Below are 23164 nucleotides of genomic sequence, written 5' to 3' on the forward strand. Positions count from 1 at the left end.
TAGGGTTGCCCTTCCACCCAGATGACTGGATTCAATCAGGTTTCTAGCCATGCTACTTGCTGCCTGTTTAGATAATCATTTTGCTCACATTCCAAGCTTTCATTTCCTATTTTTAAAATGTGGCCAAGATCCCATATCAAAAGCTTTGATAACAGATCAGTGTCACTGACACTGTACCCAACTACACTAGTGGATTGTGATGATACACCGGGGAGTATCCTGTTGTCTATTGTGAACAGGAAATGTTGTGCATGAGGATACATTGGGATATGTTTGTATTAGGACCATTTTGCAAGGCTACATGTTGTACAACAGACACATTTTCAATTGCAACTCGTTGTTCATCGGGGCCATTTGCAACTGCCACATTAGTTGGTTTGCCTGTGCAGTGGTCCCAAAGGCATAGCTACATTTCTGCTTCCCTGAGAATGCAAACTGTGCAGTGGTGCAAATCAACTCCATGCAATTGTATGATGATTAATTTACAAACAAGATGCCAACTTTTGTTTTTTGCTCTCTAGGATTAATGTTAAGGGGCAACATTTACAGTCATTCTATTGTGCAACTGTTGCCCAAGAAATGAGTTCATGACTTCCTTCCTTTGGGTAGGTTTAGCCAATGAGTGAAGTCTTACCCCTATGATCAACATGTGTCAGACATGACATCCTCTTTTAAATCATCCTCTGAGTCAGTTGCAATTTTTTGGAAGGCTAGACTTTGGAGGAAAGTCTAGCTGAAGTTTGTTTTGCAGAGCTACTTATGCACATAAAGCAATCTCACATTTCTCTTGTGAAGCAAAATACATACATACAATACGCCCACACAGCAAACACAGAAGGATTAGCTTCTGTTTACTGACCAAAATGATAGAAATAACCCTTCAGTGCTTCGTCTTCCAAAAAGTCTATGCCCAAAGCAGCAATGGCCATATAAAGTGCACAAAACCCGCCCCCACCAGTCTGGCAAATGTGTGTGAAGTCTTTGGAAGTGTACGAAACAAATTTCACCTTCTTGCCTGAGGATGATATTTTCCATTCTTGTGTGAGGATGAGAAGGAAGGATTTACGTATTTATCATGAGGATAACTCTTTATCAGCACTGAGCAAAATTTATGCTGCTGACTTTTCACAACTAGGACCTGGGGGGCAATGATTGCCCAAGCTAGCTGAATGAGGGGAGAAGGTAAACAGGCGAAATGAAATCCCTCTTCTTGGTGAAGCTGTTGGCAAAAGATATGGTATTAGTTAGACCAACACTAAATTACTTTTAAATTGGGTTTGGACAAATTGGTGAAGGAGAAATGTAATCCTGGTGAATTTATGTCTAGCATATCTCTATAAATACCAGTTACTGGCAAAGAACAACTGGGAAAGGTATATGAGCATAGTGGAATTATTTTTTGGTCTTCTTGAAGACATCTGGTTGTTCATTGTGGAAGACAGAAGACTCGTATAGATAGAACTTTGATCCAGGAGAACTTTCCTTAGATGTCCGTGAAGTCTAGCCTAGCATTTCTTCCAATGTGCTGGTTTTATATGTGCAATGTTTATAATAAGGAGACATGTTCACCTTCCTCCCAGCTCTATCACCAGAAATCCAAAACGGTGTTGTTGAGATCAGTTTTATCACTTAATTTCTTCTTTGTATGATCTAGGCCTTGCTTCTCCAATGGAACCATATGTTCAACCCATATACAGAGCTTCCCTTGCTAAATGACTTATGGCATGCTAGGTGCTGTGGTCTGTTATAGTCTTGAAGTTCTTTGATTTCTTTAAAGCTGCTTTTAAAATTGAACAAATGCCAGGGGCAAATATTCCTTGTCCAATATGGGATGTTGCTTTTGCACTATTACAGTAATTCCAGCCATGAAAATGCATTCTGTGACCCTTGCGGTAGGGAGACCTACCATGAGGAAAAAGACATGGAATGCCAGGAGCGTTTCTCTTTTATCCTTTCCCCCCCTCTCTCTTCTGTGAGACCAGGAACCAATACATCTGGCTATAGAGAAAGGAAAGAGGAAATTTCTGTTCAGTAGGATACTATTTTAATAGATTTATCTAATCTGCCAGCTGGCTCAACATTGGCTTCTCTCTCCCCCTCCTTCTTCCTCCAATCCTCCTTTCCTCCATATATAACCTTGGAACCAAAGTTGATACTAAACTGCAGAAACTTTAAATGTTAATACATTGGCAGGGCTACATGTGCTCTTAATAGTGACCCTTAAAGTGCTTAGTCATCTCTGCATTCATTTCTGTCTGCTATTACAGTTGGTAAAGTATAAAGTAAGAACCATATGTTCTTTGAGCAGTAAATCTGATAGTGTCCATTCAGTAAGAGAGAGCATATCCATTTTGATGCATATATCTGCTTTGATTGGCGGCGCCTATTTCAGAGTGTTTTCTGAGTTGGTGTTTCCCCATAAAATGTTTTGCTTTTGGAATACGTCTCTCAGATCTTGAAAATTTTTCCATGAGGCAAAAATTATTTCTATATCTCCAGAGCTATTTCATGTAAAGCAGACAAAATCGTAAACAGAAGATTTCCTCCCTCCCTATTTTTAAAATGTAACTGTCTATCTTAGGAGAATATCATCCCCTTTCCCTCATTAATTAACTTCTATAGCCATATAGACTTCTATAGACTTCTATATAGACTTATATAGCTCCAGCTTCTGCCAACCTAGCAGTTTGAAAACATGTAAATGTGAGTAGATCAATAGGTACCACTCCCGCGGGAAGGTAACAGCATTCCATGCAGTCATGCTGGCCACATGACCTTGGAGGTGTATACGGACAACGCTGGCTCTTCGGCTTAGAAATGGAAATGAGCACCAACCCCCAGAGTCGGACACAACTGGACTTAATGTCAGGGGAAACCTTTACCTTTACCTTACTAGCCATGGAAGGAATGAACTTTCTATATAAATTCTCAAGGTGACTTCCTTCTGAGTAGATAGGCTTAGTGTTGTGTTGTAACATACAAAATTATTTAGTATAACACACGGAGATGCTATCAACTTTGTTGTGTCACTGGGCAGTTTAGCAGCCCCAGATCCACTGGGCCAGTATACGTCTCATACTCCATTCTGGAATCTGCAGAGGTGACTATATGACCTCAGGGAGTGATCACCACCTTCTTGCAGGTCATGCAAATACCCCTTTCTGATGTTCGTAGATGTCTGAAGGAGTTCTGCTGCTGACCATGAGTATCGTACAGGTATTATCCATCCTGTATTCATCAATTTTGGTAAAAAGAATTGATCATGCCCATATTGCAGTGCAATTTTCTTTCTTGGTCAGAGGTATCCAATGGGGTACACTTAATGTTTGCAAAAAGCAAAATATGATTTATTTTTTCTTCAGTTGTACTGAGACACTAGAATCCTGTCTTGTTTACATTCCATTTCTCTTTTCCCCATCCCCCCTTCCCATCCTTCCTCGCCCATCACTATTAGTGAAACATCTTCTCCTTTCCTTTTGCCCAAGGATTATAATGATGTATTATGTAGGAATTGCTTTCTTTGCTATTGGTTATGTTGATTGGGGATGATAGGGTGGCAGATTGGGAAAAGTTAAGCTGCAGGCTAAAACATTGGGCTATTTCCTGATGCCTCTCGGCAAATCATTATCTCTCTGCCCCAAGGCTCACTTGGCCTATATACTCGGTTACTGTATTAATTACAGCACTATTCTATGCATGCATGCACAGGATTATAAGTGGCATGGAAAACAAAACATATAAGAAAATCTTGAAGGAGCTAGCATGGGCAGCTTGCTGAAAACAAAACTAAAGTGTGACAAGATTCCACTTTTAAAATACCTCAAGGAGAGAAAAGGAAAGAGAGAAAGGGAAAAGCACGTTCTCTGCTACTCCAGAGAGTAAGAACATATCTAATGGTTTGAAGTTACAGGAGAGTAGATTTGATGGAATATTAGAAGGAACTCCTTTACAATAAGAGTGGTTTGGCAATGGAACAAATTGCCTAGACAGGTCTTCAAAGAGAGTCTGGGCAGCTACTCTTTGGAGATGCTTTACCTGAAGTTCTTGAACTGAGCAGAGGGTTGGACTCCATGGCCTCAAAGGCCCCTTCCAAGCTTTGTGATTCTACGAACTCTGCATTTGTTCACTTCAGAGTGTTGACATCCATCATCTCCCCACGTAAAAATGTGAAGGATTGTAGATTGTAGACTGGTTGCTTTGCACATATTTTTCCCCTTAAGGGTGAATGGGTAGCTGAAAAGATCACTGTTTGTCTTGTAAAATATACTCCAGAAGGCATGCAGGGTTTTCAGTTCAGCTGAATTAATTAATGTTCCTGTTGGAATTTTACCTTCTGCATTTCCTGGCTTCTTGTTAGTTTTCTAGTGCATGACCTCCATGTTTTGTTTAGCCTAGGGTACTGCAAGATGTGAATTAAAGAGGGGGAGGCAGAGGGAGAGTGTGATTTGAGTGATAAAAGCATTCATAAAACCAACCCATTCACAGGTGATTAAAGCTTTTATGTAGCATTTTAATTAAAAACTCAAGAGCAACTTTAGCACTGCATTGGGAGAGGGCCATTAAAGTGCAGTATAGACAAGCTTTGATCAGAATGACAAATTTTGGAGCAGTACAAGACAAAAGCTCCCTAAAAGACCATTGGCTTTTGGACACCCCTTCCCCCCAGTTCCTTCTCATTCTGGTTTCCTTGAAGAAAGGGGCATAAGAGCCCTGTCTTTGTCTCTGAAGACATGAGATATACTGTTTGCTAGCAGAAGAAAGCTCAGCTGTCTGCTTCAATTGCCTAAAGCTTTTCCAGTTGAGTTTCTCCTCATGCTTCTGGTCTACCAGAAGCATGAAGAGTTAAATCTGTCTTAAGCAAAACTCTCCATATATTTGATATTTCTCATGTTTCATGTTTTCTTTCCTTTGTGGTAGAAAAAAATGAAGCTGAAGTATGTCTGTGCTTACGGTGTAAGCTAAAGCCTGCTGAACACTGTCATGCATCTGGATTGTTCTGGCCTAATATGTCTATTCTCAACATAATTATACTTTTATTGGAGTTCTTCATGCCTCTTCTGTAATGTCTGAATATATCACTACTGTAATAGTGCTGTCAGATTCCTGTATATACTCATGTAAAGGTCTATACATTTTAGTCAAAAATTGATTTAAAAAAACTGGGTCAACTTATGCATGGGTCAGTATAAGTAAATACTGTATGAGAAAAAGAATCATCCCTGAGTTAAGTGGTGAAAGATTAGAGTTTAGTCTGTTGTAGGAGAACCTAAAAGAAGCACTGGTTCCTGCCACTCTGCTTCTGGCCTTATTAATGCCTGAATAGGAAAATAGCAGTGGCCAGGGGTGTCTGCGCTCCTGAGGCAATGGTGATGCTTTAACTTTCCTATGGAATGACCTTCAACTTATCAAGAACTTATCAATTAAAACTTATCAATTAAAATCCATAATTTTGGCCCCCAAACCAGCCTATATATACAAATCTATACAGCAGCTTCTAAATATCATGGATTATGATTATAAAGAGCAAAGGACATGCACATGGATAATCCATGTCAGAATCTTTTAGAACTTTCCTTTAAAATGTTCTGATATGGAGAATCTGTTCACCAGTTTTGGACTAACAGCTTACTTCCAGGCACTCTTAAAATGGTGAATGGTGAATAGATTTGCTGCCATGCTCTGAAGTTCATTAGGTACACAGAATAAAAGGATGAAGCTGTATTTAAACAAAACTGTATGTTCACATGACTTCATATGTTTATTCTACCTGGGGTCCCAAATGAGCTGTTCTGTTTGGGAAGAAGCTAGCTGCACATCCTATTAAAATGTGGTGCTTAAGTTCTGTATCTGAAAGGAATATGGAAACATAGCCAAGTTTACAGTAAGGACTGCAGATGTGCTAACATGAAAAGAACATCTAAGGAAAAATTTCAGTGAAGGGAGCAACCTTAAATGGAGGTTTTGTGGGTTAGTGAATATTAATACCGCTTTAAAAATCAACATGGGCTCTTCAGATATGTTGGACTTCTGTCTCACTCATGCCCACTCAGAATATTTATAACATCTGGGAGGCACTAGATTGGACAAGGCAGCTGTGATAAACAGAGTGGACTGATGTGAAAGAGGAAATGTCCTATGAAAGTTAGAAGTTCAAGGCCCTTCTTCTTGAAATATTTCAATCTCAGCCATTCTTAGCCTTCTCCTATTGGTCTGTGGACCCCTGTGGCACTGCAATGTCCTTTCATGGATTTTATGAAGGCTTGAAGAAATGTTATGAGCTTTTGCAATTAAAATAGAAAGAATGACTGGATGAATAAATTGATGGATGGAAGGAAGGCAGGCTGACCTGGAGACAGATGGATGGCTAATATATAGTGATCTCAAAGAGCAGGAATTCTTTGCCATTAAGGCCCCTTCTACATTGTTCTATATCCCAGGATCTGATCTCAGATTATCTGCTTTATACTGGACTATATGAGTCTCCACTTCCAGATAATGAGGGATAATCAGATAATCTGGGATCAGATCCTGGGATATAGAGGCAGTGTAGAAGGGGCCTAAGAGACACCATTTGCTCAGTTTCATTACAATATTTCTGTTTGGTCCTTGCCATTTTTTGTTTTGGATCATGTCCATTTTTTCCTGAAATTTACCTCTGATGTTTCTAATTTTCTGGAAGAGGTCTCTTGTCCTTCCTATTAGAAACATAGGAAAAAATGGGCATGATAAAAAACAAAAATGGCAAGGACCTAACAGAAGCTGAAGAGATCAAGAAAAGGTGGCAAGACTATACAGAAGATCTGTATAGGAAGGATAATAATATTGAGGATAGCTTTGATGGTGTGGTGAGTGAATTAGAACCAGACATCCTAAGGAGTAAGGTTGAATGGGCCTTAAGAAGCATTGCTAATAACAAGGCAGCAGAAGATGATGAAATCCCAGCTGAACTGTTTAAAATCTTGAAAGATGATGCTGTCAAGATGCATTTCATATGCCAGCAAATATAGAAAACACAAGAATGGCCAACAGATTGGGAAAAAAATCAACTTATATCCCCATACCAAAAAAAGGGAAATGCTAAAGAATACTCACTTTCGTACAGACACACTTATTTCACATGCCAGTAAGGTAATGCTCAAGATCCTGCAAGGTAGAATCCAGCAATACATGGAGTGAGAGTTGCCAAATGTACAAGCTAGGTTTAGAAAAGGTAGAGGAACGAGAGACCAAATTGTCAATATCTGCTGGATAATGGAGGAAGCTAGGGAGTTTCAGAAAAACATCTATTTCTGTTTTATTGACTATTCTAAAGCCTTTGACTGTGTGGATCATAATAAATTGTGGCAAGTTCTTGGTGGTATGGGGATACCAAGTCACCTAATCTGTCTCCTGAGGAATCTGTATAACGACCAAATAGCAACAGTAAGAACAGACCATGGAACAACAGACTGGTTCAAAATTGGAAAAGGAGTACAGCAGGGCTGTATACTCTCACCCAACCAATTCAGCTTGTATGCAGAACACATCAGGCGACATGCGGGGCTTGATGAATCCAAGGATGGAGTTAAAATTGCTGGAAAAAACATTAACAATCTCAGATATGCAGATGATACCACTCTGATGGCTGAAAGTGAGGAGGCACCTTATAACCAAGATGAAAGAAAAAAAGGCAAAAGCTGGGTTGCAGTTAAACATTTAAAAAAACCCAAGATTATGGCAAAGAGGCTGATTGATAACTGGCAAATAGAAGGAGAAAATATGTAGGCAGTGACAAACTTTACTGCAGATTTACCAGAGATTACTGCAGATGCAGACTGCAACCAGGAAATTGAAAGATATTTACTTCTTGGGATGAAAGTAGTGAAAAGTAGAGACATCACACTGGCAACGAAGGTCCGCATAGTTAAAGGAATTGTATCCCGTAGTAACCTATGAATGCAAGAACTGGACCATAAGGAAGGCTGAGGGAAGGCAGATAGACGCTTTTGAACTGTAGTGTTGGAGGAAATTTTTGAGAGTGCCTTGGACCATGAAAACATCAAACCAGTCCATACTCCAGGAAATAATGCCCAACTGCTCACTGGAGGGAAGGATATGAGAGGCAAAGATGAAGTACTTTGGCCACATAATGAGAAGACAGGAAAGCTTGGAGAAGATAATGATGCTGGGGAAAATGGAAGGAAAAAGAAAGAGAGGCCGACCAAGGGCGAGATGGATGGATGGGATCCTTGAAGTGACTGGCTTGACCTTGAAGGAACTGTGGGCGGTGATGACCATCAGGGAGCTCTGGTGTGGGCTGGTCCATGACATCACGAAGAGTCGGAAGCGACTGAACAACAACAATTACAATATTTCAAACTGATCCAAAGTTACAAAAGTTACCAAAGTTTGATAGTAAAGCTGTCTTGCTCCTTCTGCATACAGTGAGAAGTTGTAAGTGAATGGCACAGACTGAGACAAAGCAGTTTCTGCCACCTTCAAAATTGCACCGAAGTCTAATGTTATTCACATTGTCCTACCACATTTTCAGAATGTTTGTTGCTTCCCAGAATTCTGTAGCTGTGTCAAGAATATTCTCGAAGAAATTCATGTATAAAAGGAAAACCATGCTCGTGAGAAGAGAGAGAGAGGGAGTCAGTCAGTGTGAGTGAATGTTTGGAATGATAACAGACTTTGGAATGATAACTCTCCTTCCATACCTTCAAAGAAAAGTATTTGGTTATTTTGGGTAAAAGTGATTTTTCATTGTTACTGCAGTAAATTTTGCTGAATTTGAATTGTTAAAGTATTCATGATGTTGCTAAAGGTGCATCCTCTTCATAGCAAAATCATCTTAAAAATTGCCACTATTATTACACAGAATATCTGTCAATTGGCTTTGCATGTGCAGGCCCAGAATACAAGCAACTACTACAGTATGCATGTTATGATTGTCCAACGACACCATGAATATGTCGTTGTAAAAGATATGTCGTTGTAAATAAAATTGTAAAGATATTTTGACGCTAAAAGAACATGCCACAAACAGCATCATTATTTTTTCAGAAGTAGGTAGCAGTAGCTTTGGGAAAGTAAGGAAAATATGAAAATACAGTGGAAGCCTCAATTGAAGTTTCTCTTCTATTAGCAAAAATAGTAAAAATATTGCACTGGAACTAGAACTCTTTGTCCCAACAACATTCTGGATTGTTTCTTTATACTTGGGTACAGCTTTCAGTTCTGTGGGAGTTTGCTTGGTGCGGGATGATGGAATAAAAGTGTGTCATGAACTGACCCATTTCTGGGTTGTTGTATGTATTTCCCAGTTCCTGCAAAGCTTGGCCCTACTTATACTGAGGCCAATGACTGTCCCACTGCAAGATGAATTTCCACTTCCAAATATTTCTGTACAGTTTTTGATGGAAAACAGTGTTATTTGTTTTCCTTTCAGGCAGAGTAAGAATCTCTAATTCTTCTCAATACTGCCGAGGAATGCTTGACATGCCTTAGGTGCAGGGTGCCAGTTTAAACAACTGATGCTCAAGTAGGGATTTAGTTCAGTTTTCAAATGCGGAGGAAGAGTGATGTAGGGGAGAATGAGACAGATTTGAAACATCTTCTTGTGGTTGTTTGCTTGTTCATGCAATTCAGCAATATGTTTTATACCCACTTATCCAGTGAGCAGAACACGGCTTTGAGTGACTGGCTGCACTCTTTCGGTGAGACCTGATGAATACAGATAGAGCCATGGATTTATTTGTATTCATTTTTATGCCTCTAATAGGGAGGACTGGGCATATCACAGATACTGATGTATCAATAATCTATCCAGCATGTATTTTGCTCTTATTTGTTCCATGTCATGCACAGTGCTTTTTGTTGATTTTTTTCCATACTACTGGATTTTTAAGTAGAATATAGCTTGACAACAGTTCATGCGAAAGGGATCTCGAGGTCCTAGCAGACCATAAGCCAAATATGATTCAACAGTATGATGTATCAGCTAAAAAAGCCAATGAAATTCTAGGATGCATCAATAGGAGTATAGTGTCAGGATCAATGGAAGTGATAGTACCGCCTTGAGTGCCCTTCGGGGTTGAAAAAGGCAGGGTAGAAGTGTCGTAAATAAATAATATTAACAAAATATTCTCCTTTGGTCAGACCTCTTCTGGAATATTGTGCTCAGTTTTGGGCATCACAATTCAAGAAGGATATTGACAAGCTAGAATGTGTCCAGAGGAAGGCGGCCATAATGGTGAAAGGTCTGGAAACTTTGCCTTTAGAGAGCTGAGTATGTTTAGCCAGGAGAGGAGGAGAGTAAGAGATGACATGATAGCCATGTTTAAACATTTGAAAGGATGTCATAATGAAGATGGTCTTTTGCATTGTCATTGACTTGATTGTTTTTAATGTTGCTAGCTGCCTTGATTTCAATTATCAGGAGAAAGGTAGGTTATAAATGAATAAGATTTTGCTACCTTGTTGTTCCCATGCTTCGAAAATGGGTTCAGTATTGTTATATGCAATGTTGTTTTTGTTGTTATCTTTATTTTTTTCTGGCTTTCCACCCAAAATTGGGATCAAGGTGGCTCACAGATTAATGCAGATATAACATATTTTAAAATGTTTTCTCCAACCTGGTGCTCTCCAGTTGTTTTGAACAGTAGATCCAGCATTCTTCACTATTGGCTATTGTGGCTAAAGCTGATAGCCCAAATGTTTGAAAGGAGCCTGGTTACAAATCAAAGTCAATCAGCCAGCCAGTCCTGGACAGGATATCAATAATGATGAATGGTAGTAAACAACAACAACAACAACAATAATAATAATACAGTAGAGTCTCACTTATCATAGAATCATAGAATAGTAGAGTTGGAAGAGACCACATGGGCCATCCAGTCCAACCCCCTGCTAAGAAGCAGGAAATCGCATTCAAAGCACCCCCGACAGATGGCCATCCAGCCTCTGCTTAAAAGCCTCCAAAGAAGGAGCCTCCACCACGGCCCCGGGGAGAGAGTTCCACTGTCGAACAGCTCTCACAGTGAGGAAGTTCTTCCTGATGTTCAGGTGGAAGCCTCGCTTCCAAGCCTCGCTTATCCAAGCTTCTGGATTATCCAAGCCATTTTTATAGTCAATGTTTTCATTATATCATGATATTTTGGTGCTAAATTCGTAAATTCAGTAATTACAACATAACATTACTGTGTATTGAACTACTTTTTCTGTCAAATTTGTTGCATAACATGATGTTTTGATGCTTAATTTGTAAAATCATAACCTAATTTGATGTTTAATAGGCTTTTCCTTAATCCCTCCTTATTATCCAAGTTATTAGCTTATCCAAGTTTCTGCCAGCCCGTTTAGCTTGGATAAGTGAGACTCTACTGTAATTTATATCCCACCACCATCTCTCTGAAGGGACTTGGCCTTCAAAAACACCACAAGGAGCAGCATACAATATAAACCAGTACATGAATATAAAACAATATCATATAAAATTATAATAACAACCACAATCAACACATAAAATCAAAATAGCACAATTTTAAAACACAGAACATCTAAGGATAAAACTAGCTGCCATCAATTCACAACTAAAGTGCCAGAGTGTCAACCTCAAAAGCCTGTTTAAACATCCATGTTTTTAAACTGGAAATAATAATAATAATAATAATAATAATAATAATAATAATAATAATAATAAGTTTATTTGTATCCCGCCTCCATCTCCCCCGAAGGTGACTCGGGGCGGCTCACAGAAATATCAGATACAAGAGCAATTACAATATACAATACATCAACAAACAATAACATGCACCAGTAATAGCATTTACACATTAACCAGAAAATTAAAAACACTTATTAAAAACAGAATTAAAAACAGTGAGGTCGTAATAGTAATGAGGTCGTAATAATAGAAAGGAAAGATTGAAGGATGGGGGCTAATTTAATCTCCTTTTGGGAGGGTATTCCAGAGCTGGGGAGCCACCACTGAGAAGGCCCTCTCTTTCATCCCCACCAACTGCGCTTGAGACAGTGGTGGGACTGAGCGAAGGGATTCCCCTGCTGATCTTAAAGCCCATGCTGGTTCATAGAAAGAAATGCGGTCTCAAAGATAGGTTGGGCCTGAAGCGTATAGTGCTTTATAGGTAATAACCTCCACCTTGAATTGAGCCCGGAAATTTGTTGGAAGCAAGTGGAACTGCTTTAGTAGGGATGTGGTATGTTCCCTAAAGCTAGCCCTGTTACTACCTTTGCATTTTCAGTCAGGACTACATGTTATTACTATGGCCCCTTCTACATTGCCATATAATCCAAATTATTAAAGCAGACAATCTGCATTATCTGCTTTGAACTGGATTATCTGAGTCTACACTGCCATACAATCCAGTTCAAATCATATAATCTAGATTTTATATGGCAGTGTAGAAGGGGCCTCTCCCCCAATTTGCAGCTGTTGTAACAGTATTATAATGAAGGCCATTAGAACATAGTATGCTCACGTTCATTAAAATCCCTAGCCAGGTTTAGTTGAGCAGGACCAGTTCCCCATGGCTACACATGAATTCTTTTCAGGCATTCATTAATTTTGAGTGAAAATATTCTGTGTATAGGGTGTGTGATTATGTAAGTAGACATTATGGCAGCAGGCTCCCCACTTCTCCCTTACAACCTATGCATGTTAAATGAAAAGTTCATGTAGGGATCTTTGTTCTGCCCCTTCAATATTTCTAACTGATCTGACTTGGCAGGAACCTTTTTGATGAATTTTCTGTTACCCACTTTTTCAGATACAATGGGCACTTGATAGCTGTTAGGAAGAGATTTGAGGTGCCCCAGGGATACCAAAATCTATGGATGCTTAAGTCACATTGTGTGTCATGCTTCAATAAAATGTCCCTTATATAAAATGGCCAAATTAACATTCGTTTTTCTGGAATTTTTTACTAGTTGAATCTGTGGATGCAGAATCCTTGGATACAAAGGGCTGACTATACCTTTAAAACATCCCAGTTTCTATCTTCTCCTCTCACTTTCCCCCTTTATTTCAATTGCTGCAAATTGTGTTCAAAATGCATCTTAGTCACTGGCTTGCACAACCTGTGGCCCTGCAAGTGTTTTGGACTTCAGCTCTCAGAATTCCTGTCCATTGGTTAAGATGGCCAGGGCTTCTGGGAGCTGGAGTCCAAACACTTGGGGGACAATGGGTTGTGCAGACCTGTTCCATTGACTGGAACAAGAGAGAGAGAAGAGGAGAGAGCAGAAATCTTGCTTATCCCAGTAAGCTAAAGGTAAAGGTTTCCCCTGATGTTAAGTCCAGTCATGTCTGACTGGGGGTTGGTGCTCATCTCCATTTCTAAGCCGAAGAGCCGGCGTTGTCCATAGACACCTCCAAGGTCATGTGGCCGGCATGACTGCATGGAGCGCTGTTACCTTCCCGCCGGAGCAGTACCTATTGATCTACTCACATTGGCATGTTTTCGAACTGCTAGGTTGGCAGAAGCTGGAGCTAACAGCAGCCACTCACGCTGCTCCCGAGGTTTGAACCTGGGACCTTTCGGTCTGCAAGTTCAGCAGCTCAGTGCTTTAACACACTTCGCCACTGGGGCTCCTAGTAGATTCAAACAAAAGCAAATTGGTGCATATTCCTATTTTTTATACCCTTTCGATTAATAACTTTTGCTGTCTTGGCCACAGTCTGATGTAGCTTAGCTACACATATCCCAAGCTGGATCTACACTGCCCTATATCCCAGGATCTGATCCCAGATTATCTGTTTATCCCAGATTATCTGTTTATCCCAGATTATCTGGCAGTGTAGACTCATATAATTCAGTTCAAATGAGATAATCAGGGACCAGATATAGGATATAGGGTAGTGTACATCCAGCCCCAGTTTTAACCTAGAAAAGGTTGAAAGGTACACCTATGTACCTAACAGGATAGTCTCCCCCCACCATTTAGTTTCATCCTCTTTGGGCCCATAAATCAGGCAGACCTTTACTGAAATGCCAATTAACATCAAAACAGTCCTTAAACTCCAACCCCTACTTCCCCAAATATGGACAATTATTATTTCTATAACAGAGAATATATCTTTTGTTTCCTTCTGTTCATAACAACTACTTTCTCATTTCGGTTTAACATCCCTTATCAGGAATTCCTAAATTGTCCATTTGTGTGGATGAGGCTGGATCTACACTGCCCTGTTTCCCAGATTATCTGGCAATGTAGACTCATATAATCAAGTTCAACGCAGATAATCTGGGATCACATCCTGGGATATAGGGCAGTGTAAATCCAGCCTGAGATAGCAACACCTCTGCTTTCTGATCATTTAGTGTACCCAAATGTGGTTTTGCGCACAAAATAATAATTATAACATATTGTATATATTGTATATACATATAATATACATAATATTATATTGTAATACGATATAATACTAATAATACAATATAATAATATTAATTATATATTATATTTTACATGTAATATTACTAATAATATTACAATATACAGTAGAGTCTTGCTTATCCAACACTCGCTTATCCAACATTCTGGATTATCCAACGCATTTTTGTAGTCAATGTTTTCAATACATCGTGAAAATTTGGTGCTTAATTCATAAATACAGTAATTACTACATAGCATTACTGCGTATTGAACTACTTTTTCTGTCAAATTTGTTGTATAACATGATGTTTTGATGCTTAATTTGTAAAATCATAACCTAATTTGATGTTTAATAGGATTTTCCTTAATCCCTCCTTATTATCCAACATATTTGTTTATCCAACGTTCTGCCGGCCCGTTTATGTTGGATAAGTGAGACTCTACTGTATTGATATAGTACAATATAGTAATTTGGTGCCAGTATTGTACTATGCTAATAACATAATATTGTATGCAAATTTAATTTGTAAGCCGCTCTGAGTCCCCTTCGGTGTGAGAAGGGCGGCATATAAATGTAATAAATAAATAATAAATAAATAAAAATGACTAAAAACATGGCATTAAATTACCATCAAGCTATAAGGCATAAATAAGCAAATTCCGTGTTTAGACTGGGACTCCAGGATATTTTATTATGGATGTATATACAAATGCAGGTATTACAAAATCTGGAAAAAAAAATCCAAAATCCAAAACACTTCTGGTCCTGAGTATTTCTGACACCCAGCCTGTATTCAGGTCCAATCTTCTTGCAAGGCTGTGCTCCACTATTAAGGAATGCGTGAATGTATGTCCCTCCTCCATTCCACCGCAGAGGGACAATTCTCTGCAAACAATATACATAACGTACCTATAAATAATCAACAGATAATAGTTAATTAATCCCCCATTGTCTTCGTCTCAGTGCAGTATGCTGCAGTCCAAATTTTCTTTTTCTTTTTAGTGTTTTCTTCACGACAAATGCCTAAACTTGGACTCAAGGGCTGGAAATTTTGTGGGAAGGCGGGGGAAGCAGGGAGAGTGCAGAGTCTGGGCTAGAATTCCAGAGGAAGTCGAGGGCCTCCAGTTTTGCACAGGAAGCAATCTTGGAGCAGACCTTAAATGCCAGATTCCAGGCAGAGTTTAACTAACCACTGACAGCTCTGTAAACAAAGCAGGGACAAAAAGAGAACAGCTTTCCCTTTTCTGGTAGTCATTTAAAGTCTGAGGGCCCGCAGGAGAAATTCTCCTATATTTGTCTCGATAGGATATAAACTAAAGGCCGAAAGACCTTGCATATGAAGGAAGCTATAAGGGGAGGAAATATTTCATGGAGTAAAACCTCAAGGAGAAGGTAGGTACATATTTAAACTTTAGAATATACAGTGTAGAAATCAAGCCTCCTCCCAAAGAAACTTCAACTTCACTTTGTAAAGGAAAATTTATTGCAAAATTGCTTTCAACTGGGTGGTATTTTGAATGTCAGATTCTTTCTCTTTTCATTTGCTTTCTCCCATCATGAATATTTCCAAAATGCCTCTTTTTTGTTTGGGGCTAACAAGGCAAAACACTCTTCAAGTTCAAGATAATATTTTGCCAGTATTCCTTTAAAATGCAAAGTCTCCTCTTCTTTTTGTAAGTCTGCAATGTTACAATCGTGATGTTAAAAATTACCTAACCTCATTCATAGTTCCAATCACCAAAGTAACATTAAGAAATATGTATACTTTTAACATTCTTTTACTCAGCATGCTCTTAATGATTATATATGTATGCATGCGTTGCTTTCCTGACAGTTACGCAATTTTAGCAAAAAAATCAATCCATTATTAATAATCATTTTTAAAGGCACTTGTCTGCACTTATACAATATTAGAGTTTAGTTTTAAAACACAATTCCTTATTTTGCAGTTAGGGGGATGGATTCCAAAATCAGTTATCTAAACCTTACTAGCTACATAAGGAAATCTAATTACTCTGTTATTTAGATAATCCATTTTATTAAAAGAACTGAATTTGAGGACTGATTTTAACAGGGAAGCAACAAAGTTAATTTGTTTTCCTGTTCACTGGCGACAACTTTAATAGGCTTGGCTAGTTTTAACTTATTTCTCCTTGTTTGCCCTTTCTTGTTCTAGGAATTCAGTCTGATTTGGGGCTTTCACTAAGTCTGAATATATACCATGGATGACTTTGAACGTCGCAGAGAACTCAGGAGGCAGAAACGAGAGGAGATGCGCCTAGAATCAGAGAGGTAATAAATAACGACATTTTTATTGGCAGTGTTGCCTGTGGTTTTATTTTTGAATTTATTTTAAATTACCTTTATCCTTGTGTTTTCCATTGGCTGATGGTAGTCATGTGATTCAGCAGACTCTGCTGGCAAGATATTTTGCACCGATTCTGTAACCATTAGGCCTTTTATTGTAAACTTCATTTGCCCACCTATTATGTCCTAGAAAGGAATTACTAAGAGGGAGTGTGATACAGAAAAGAGAAATAAATCTGGTGTTTGTAGGCCTTATTAGGGGGAGAGCAGGAGGAGCTCCTTAAACATAGCCATGTTTAAAGTGTCTAATTACGTACTGTCTTACAGGGAAATTATAGGGTGTTTGAATAGAAGCTGTTTGGGAACATTTTTAATGTGCTCTAATGGTATATTATGTAACAGCAAATAGCATTAGGTATTATTAGCGGGTATAATTTTTAATTTTAGTGTAGTCGTTTCAGCCTGCTTGCTTGCTCTTACTTGCTTCATATTACATTTGTGGAAAGGGCAGCAAAATTGGGTTCTGAAATATTTATACCAAGGATGGGCACCTGATGGGCTGCCATCTGGTGCCAGCAGAGTCCCTAATTCATAGGAAGCCTCTCAGAATAGGGGCTCCCAACACTTGCCCATGACCTAAGACCCAGGCAAAGGGTTTTTGTGTGTATGTTTGTGTATGCCTTTCAGTTGTGTGGAGACCCCATTAGTTTTGCAGGGTTTAAAAAATGCAAGGATGGTTTTATCCTCTGAAATATAGCCTTCAGCATCTGGTATTCCTTGGTGCTTTCTCTTACACAGCTGACCCTGCTCAGCTTCCAAGATCACATGGGAACTGGAACTTTTACTGTATTTTCATGGCAAAAGGCTTTTACCCATTTCTTTAATACAGGTTGAGTATCCATTATCCAAAATGTTTGTGACTGGAAGTGTTCCTTATTCCAGATTTTGAAGTAGAAGGGGCCGGGCTGTGGCGCAGGCTGTTAAACAGCTGCTGCAATAAATCACTCTGACCATGAGGTCATGAGTTCGAGGCCAGCCCGTGACGGTGTGAGCACCTGTCAATTAAAAATAAAATATAGCCCCTGCTCGTTGCTGACCTAGCAACCCGAAAGATAGTTGCATCTATCAAGTAGGAAATAAGGTACCACTTATAAAAGTGGGGAGGCAAGTTTAACTAATTTACAATGTTGGAATGAGGAAGTGAGGAAGTGCCATCAGAGTGGATGATGAAGCAGCTGTTCCCCCCTGTGGCCAGAATCGAACATCCCCTCAGGAGAAGGTTAAATTGCCTCCGTGTCTGTCTGTCTGTCTGTCTGTTGTCTCTGTCTCGGTTCGATGTGTTTATGGGCATTGAATGTTTTCCCTATATGTACATAATGTGATCCGCCCTGAGTCCCCTTCGGGGTGAGAAGGGCGGAATATAAATACTGTAAATAAATAAGTAGAATACATTTTTGGAATAGCCTTGTCCCTCATTTATTTGCTAATTGTGTTGTGTGTAAGAAGTGAGGCTGACGAGAGACTGAGGATCTGGCACCCACTTCCTTGATTGTGATAGTGGCCGTGTCACTCCTGCTTGTTCCTCAGTCCTCAAATCTTCAGTCTTTCTTTCTTTTTACCACCACCTTATTGCATCCTCCTTTGAGTTGGTAGCTGCTGCACTCCTAATTCGTCTTTCACATCCTCAGTCTCTCTGCAGGCTTGTATCAGTACAAGGCTGCAGAGAAACTGAAGATCTGAGAGAAGAACTAGTAGCAGCCCATAGCCACAGTCTTGAAAATGGACGTGGGTGGGTAGCAGCAAAAAATGCTTTTTGGAGGTTTTTGGATATCTGGATAAAGGAGGTTCAACCTGTACTGAAGTTCTGGCAGAGTTATATCTTTTTCACAGGTGCCATAGGGATGCCAAATGGAAAGGAGGTGTATATATTGGGTTTATATGTGTGTGTGTGTGTGTGTACATCTTCTTTCCACACATTACCGTGTTTCCCTGAAAATAAAACAGTGTCTTATATTAATTTTTGCTCCCAAAGACGCACTAGGTCTTATTTTCAGGGGATGTCTTATTTTTCCATGAAGAAGAATTCACATTTATTGTTGAACAAAAAAATGAACATTTATTATATACTGTACAGTAGTTGTCATCACAAACCAGCATAACCAGACAAACTGTGAATCCTATCAAGAATTTCTTGTTACTACCATTATTTCCATGTACAACAGTCTATGGTATGTACATTTACTGATCCTGCATGCTCTGGTGTTCTGTTCAGCGGGCATGCTTCCAAACTAAAACTTTGCTAGATCTTACTTTCAGGGGAGGCCTTACATTTAGCAATTCAGCAAAACCTCTACTAGGTCTTATTTTCTGGGGATGTCTTATTTTAGGGGAAACAGGGTATATGAGCCATTTGTCTCTGTGAATGCTAAGCCAGTGAAGGAAGCAAAGCACCTTCTTGCCTTTGAGTCTTTTTTCAATGCAACATGTAGTTCTTGTATGATGTGCCATAAAGTAGCTCGGTTATTTTATGTTCTGAAGCCTAAGTTTGGGAAAGTTGGATATATCACCTGTGGTAGTTTCCCTGGATTTGTTGAAAGCATGTGACCAAGCCCCTAGCTGAGACAAGTCTGTTGTGGTGGTGGTGGTGTTCATTCAAGTTGTTTCTGAATTATGGCAACCTGAAGGCAAACCTATCATGGATTTTTGTGGCAGGATTTGTTTAGAGAGAGTTTCCTCTGAGAGAGCATGACCCACTATGTTTCCTTGCCCAAGTGTGGTTTCTCAGAGCCTTAGTTGAACAATCATAGAATCTAAGCATTGGAGGAGACCACAAGCGCCATCCAGTCCAATCTCCTGCCATACCATGCACAGACACACAATTATGCCACACTGCTTTGAGACAAATGTGTGTGTGAATATAAAGCAGTGATGCCTATAAGCTGTCAGGTAGTGCTAGGTTGAGGTGTTTAAGGTAAGGTGTTCTTTGTGTGACCCCCCTACCCACCCAAGTTCTCCTTTGTAGCTGTCGTTTCAATCTTTTCCTCTTGACCTAGTTGGCACCAGATCCCGCATGTGTGTGTGAAAGAGAAAGAGAGAAAAACAGATCAGGACAATTGGACATTACTCCTTCTCACTTCTTTCTCTTCATGGTCTCTTGGAGAGCACATGTGGCTACAGTGGCATAGTGGAAGATCAGGAAAATCAACCGGTTCTGGTTCTGGTAGAGTAACCAGGATGTGACTCCAGCATTAGCCTGACAGTATGTATCTGAATGCTGGATGTACTTATGCCTCAAGAGAGGTGAATGACAGAAATTAGACAGTGACATAGTTGCCTGTGACATGTGCATTTGTCCCACTGTGATCTCCTGGCATTGAGATTTGAAGATTATTGTAATATGCCACATCTGTACAATTTGGTTGATTGGAAAGCAGGAAGCAGAGCATCATGGTAGAACATCATAACCCACTACTTACTGAAAGTTGAAACATTTTTGCTGCCCCTAACAATTTAGGATTAAAGCGGACATTAGTAGTGATACAGAGATATGGATACTCTGTGTCCTTTTCTGATAACATCTGGTTTAATGTAGTTTATGGTGCAACATTCTTGTATGATATGACTTCCTGTATCCACAGCAATGGTATTCATAGTTTCATTTATCTACATCCAACAAAATTTGTCCTCTCTAGACATTTTCCAGACCCTCTAATATGACTCTATGGTATTCTTGGGCCAGAGCTCCTTCATTTCAATACTGTTTATGTTTATCAATATAAAGTCTAGATATGTGGGGTGGTGTCATACTGTGTATTTATTTCCTTGTGCCTGCCTTACATCATTGACTAATTGGAACAAGGAAATATATGAAATCTAGAACTAGGGACACTACCTCTTTTGGACTACAACTGCCCTACTCCCCCAATGTTCTTTTTTTTGGGGGGGGGGGGAATTATAGTAAAAAATGTAACATATCTACATTTGGATGTTATCATGTCATATGTATATGCTCTGGATCAGTATTCCCCAAGCTGATGCCTTCCACTACATGTGCTGGATAACAACTACCATCACTTCCAGTTAGACATGCTGGCGGGGATGATAGGAACTATAGTGCAGGGCATTGAAAGAAGACCAGATTATAGAATCTGTTCTAGAAATAGTTTTAGAAATGAGTAGGGGGAGAGTATCACTGGAGTGGTAGCAAGTCTTAATTTCTTGTAACATCTACCACCATTCTTGGAGGTGAATTTTAGAAGTAATACCTAATTCCTGCTAAATGACTCAAGTACAGCCAACCACCGTCTCTTCACTTCAGTTCTTCATCTGCTTTCTTTTTTAATTATAGCTTTGAGGCTAAAACGTGTATTCTGTTTGCATTTCTTCAACTCGAAAATTACTGAAAGCGGTTTGCTTGGTCTTTCCAAGAATATGTTCATGGGCAAGTCAAGCGTGACGTCTTAGACCTGAATGGCATATAGAGGGAAATGTGTATGCTATAACCGTCAACTGATTGAAGATTGATTAGCTGTGCTATTGTAACTAATTAAACAACTGGTATAAAACGCACAGTATTTCGAGGTTTTAAAACACACTGGGGATTTTACAGGAATCTTGCTTCATTCAGATCTGGCTTGAATTATTCTACTTTCAGTATTTCCCTCCATCCTCCCTCCCCCTCCTGAGTTTTCCTCTTGTCTAGTTTGGCAGAGACTGGTGGCACAACAATGGGTATTTTGAATTCCTCTGTACATGCGTGACCAACATCTATGATGTCTGCAATTCTAATATTGCATGGATATAGTCATCTTGGGCTTCATGATTGTTTTCAACTGCTAGAAAAGACTGGGTTTCTCAATTTACACAGTAAAGCTAGTGTTATCGGTATGGAATCTAGCCAGATTTTATTAAAATTATTTCTTGGCTTGCAGCTCTAAGAATCTCCCTGACCATGCTGGCCAGAGGTTCTGTAACTTTTAGTTGAAAAAAGTAACTTTGTCAAGCTCTGAAATATGGGCTTATTGCATCTTCTATAGCAAACCACTATTTTGCAGTAGATTGTACTAATCAAATATTGTGCTGTTGCAGATTTTCAGAAGTAGCACTGTTTTTGTAAGAACCAAAAATAATATTTATAGAATTTTCTGGTATTTTGATACATTTTTGGTGATAGACAGGAATGATAGTGGATTATATCTCAGAAATTAAGTAGAGTGGCTTGGAGGTTAACTTTTTAACTAACACATGGAATATTATTGCATGCTTCCTGTTTTTCATACTGTAAGGCATTTTTCAAGGGGGGGTTATTATTGTTGTCTTTGATATAATAGATAACCAGAGATATTTGATTTACTTGTAATGTTTGCTTTATTTATACATATCACAGGTAGATATAATTGGAAGCAAAGCAAAAGCAAATAAGCTACTTAGTGTGAGAAGACTTCAACACTTGTAGTTTCTTTAAATATTATCCATCTTTTTCTGCCTTTTTTGCAAACTACTAGAGTGGGTTTCCTAGAAGATTACTGCAGACGCAGACTGCAGCCAGGAAATCAGAAGACGTTTACTTCTTGGGAGGAGAGCAATGACCAATCTCAATAAAATAGTGAAATGTAGAGACATCACACTGGCAACTAAGGTCTGCATAGTTATAGCAATGGTATTCCCTGTAGTAACTTATAGATATGAGAACTGGACCATAAGAAAGGCTGAGCGAAGGAGGATAGACACTTGAACTGTGGTGTTGGAAGAAAATTCTTAGAGTGCCTTGGACCGCAAGAAGATCAAACCAGTCCATACTCCAGGAAATAATGCCCGACTGCTCACTGGAGGGAAGGATATTAGAGGCAAAGATGAAGTACTTTGGCCACAAAATGAGAAGACAGGAAAGCTTGGAGAAGACTGTGATGCTGGGGAAAAAGGAAGGAAAAAGGAAGAGGGGCCGACCAAGGGCAAGATGGATGGATGGTGTCCTTGCAGTGACTGGCTTGAAGGAGCTGGGGGTGGTAACAGCCAACTGGGAGCTCTGCTGAAAATTGACTTTCAAGCACAAACTTAGTTTGCATTCAATTAACCTAATGCAGGAGATGAGAGAATCAGATGTTATCTTGTCTTTCCCTATAGACTCAGACATAAGAAATAGCTGCAGCCTCTTCTGGGTCGTCTGTTCTTCCTCACTAGTAACCTTTGCATATTTGAACCTCAATCTGATGTTGCTTGACTACACTTCATCCTGACTTTTATGTGTGAAATGTTGGAGGGTGTGTAATAATATTCATGGGATATGAAGTCCAAGCTGCTGCTCAAAGAATGAAATCTTGGACGTGCATGGAAAAGCAGCATCAGAGTGGGGATAGGATGCCACAAGTCATTAATGAGCAAGTGTAGTCAGCCTAGGAGAGGCTGCAGCAGTTTGCTTTTGCCTGAGCCTACTGGAATGGACAAGATCTCACTCCTTTTCTCTCCTCTCTCCTCTGTGGA

General features: G+C 39.4%; 1 protein-coding gene and 1 long non-coding RNA gene across 11 annotated transcripts in view; one reads left to right on the forward strand and one right to left on the reverse strand.

Annotated features, from left to right (window-relative positions):
- cald1 (caldesmon 1) overlaps positions 1 to 23164 on the forward strand; it is a 173356-nt gene that overhangs the window by 76651 nt on the left and 73541 nt on the right. For 9 of the 10 annotated variants that reach the window (XM_008110500.3, XM_062983123.1, XM_062983122.1 and 6 more), the window contains exon 3: positions 16554 to 16669. In XM_008110500.3, coding sequence (XP_008108707.2) covers positions 16599 to 16669 — 71 coding nt within the window. In that variant the 5' untranslated portion in view covers positions 16554 to 16598. Of the gene's footprint in view, positions 1 to 15466; positions 15770 to 16553; positions 16670 to 23164 lie in introns of those variants that run through there. The other variant, XM_008110499.3, reaches the window with a different exon arrangement.
- LOC103278827 (uncharacterized) overlaps positions 14940 to 23164 on the reverse strand; it is a 37594-nt gene continuing 29369 nt past the window's right edge. The window contains exon 3 of the long non-coding RNA XR_506356.3: positions 14940 to 15286. This is a non-coding gene — a long non-coding RNA (uncharacterized LOC103278827). The remainder of the gene's footprint in view (positions 15287 to 23164) is intronic.

Source organism: Anolis carolinensis, chromosome 5, assembly GCF_035594765.1.
Source record: "Anolis carolinensis isolate JA03-04 chromosome 5, rAnoCar3.1.pri, whole genome shotgun sequence".
NCBI classification, from domain to species: domain Eukaryota; kingdom Metazoa; phylum Chordata; class Lepidosauria; order Squamata; family Dactyloidae; genus Anolis; species Anolis carolinensis.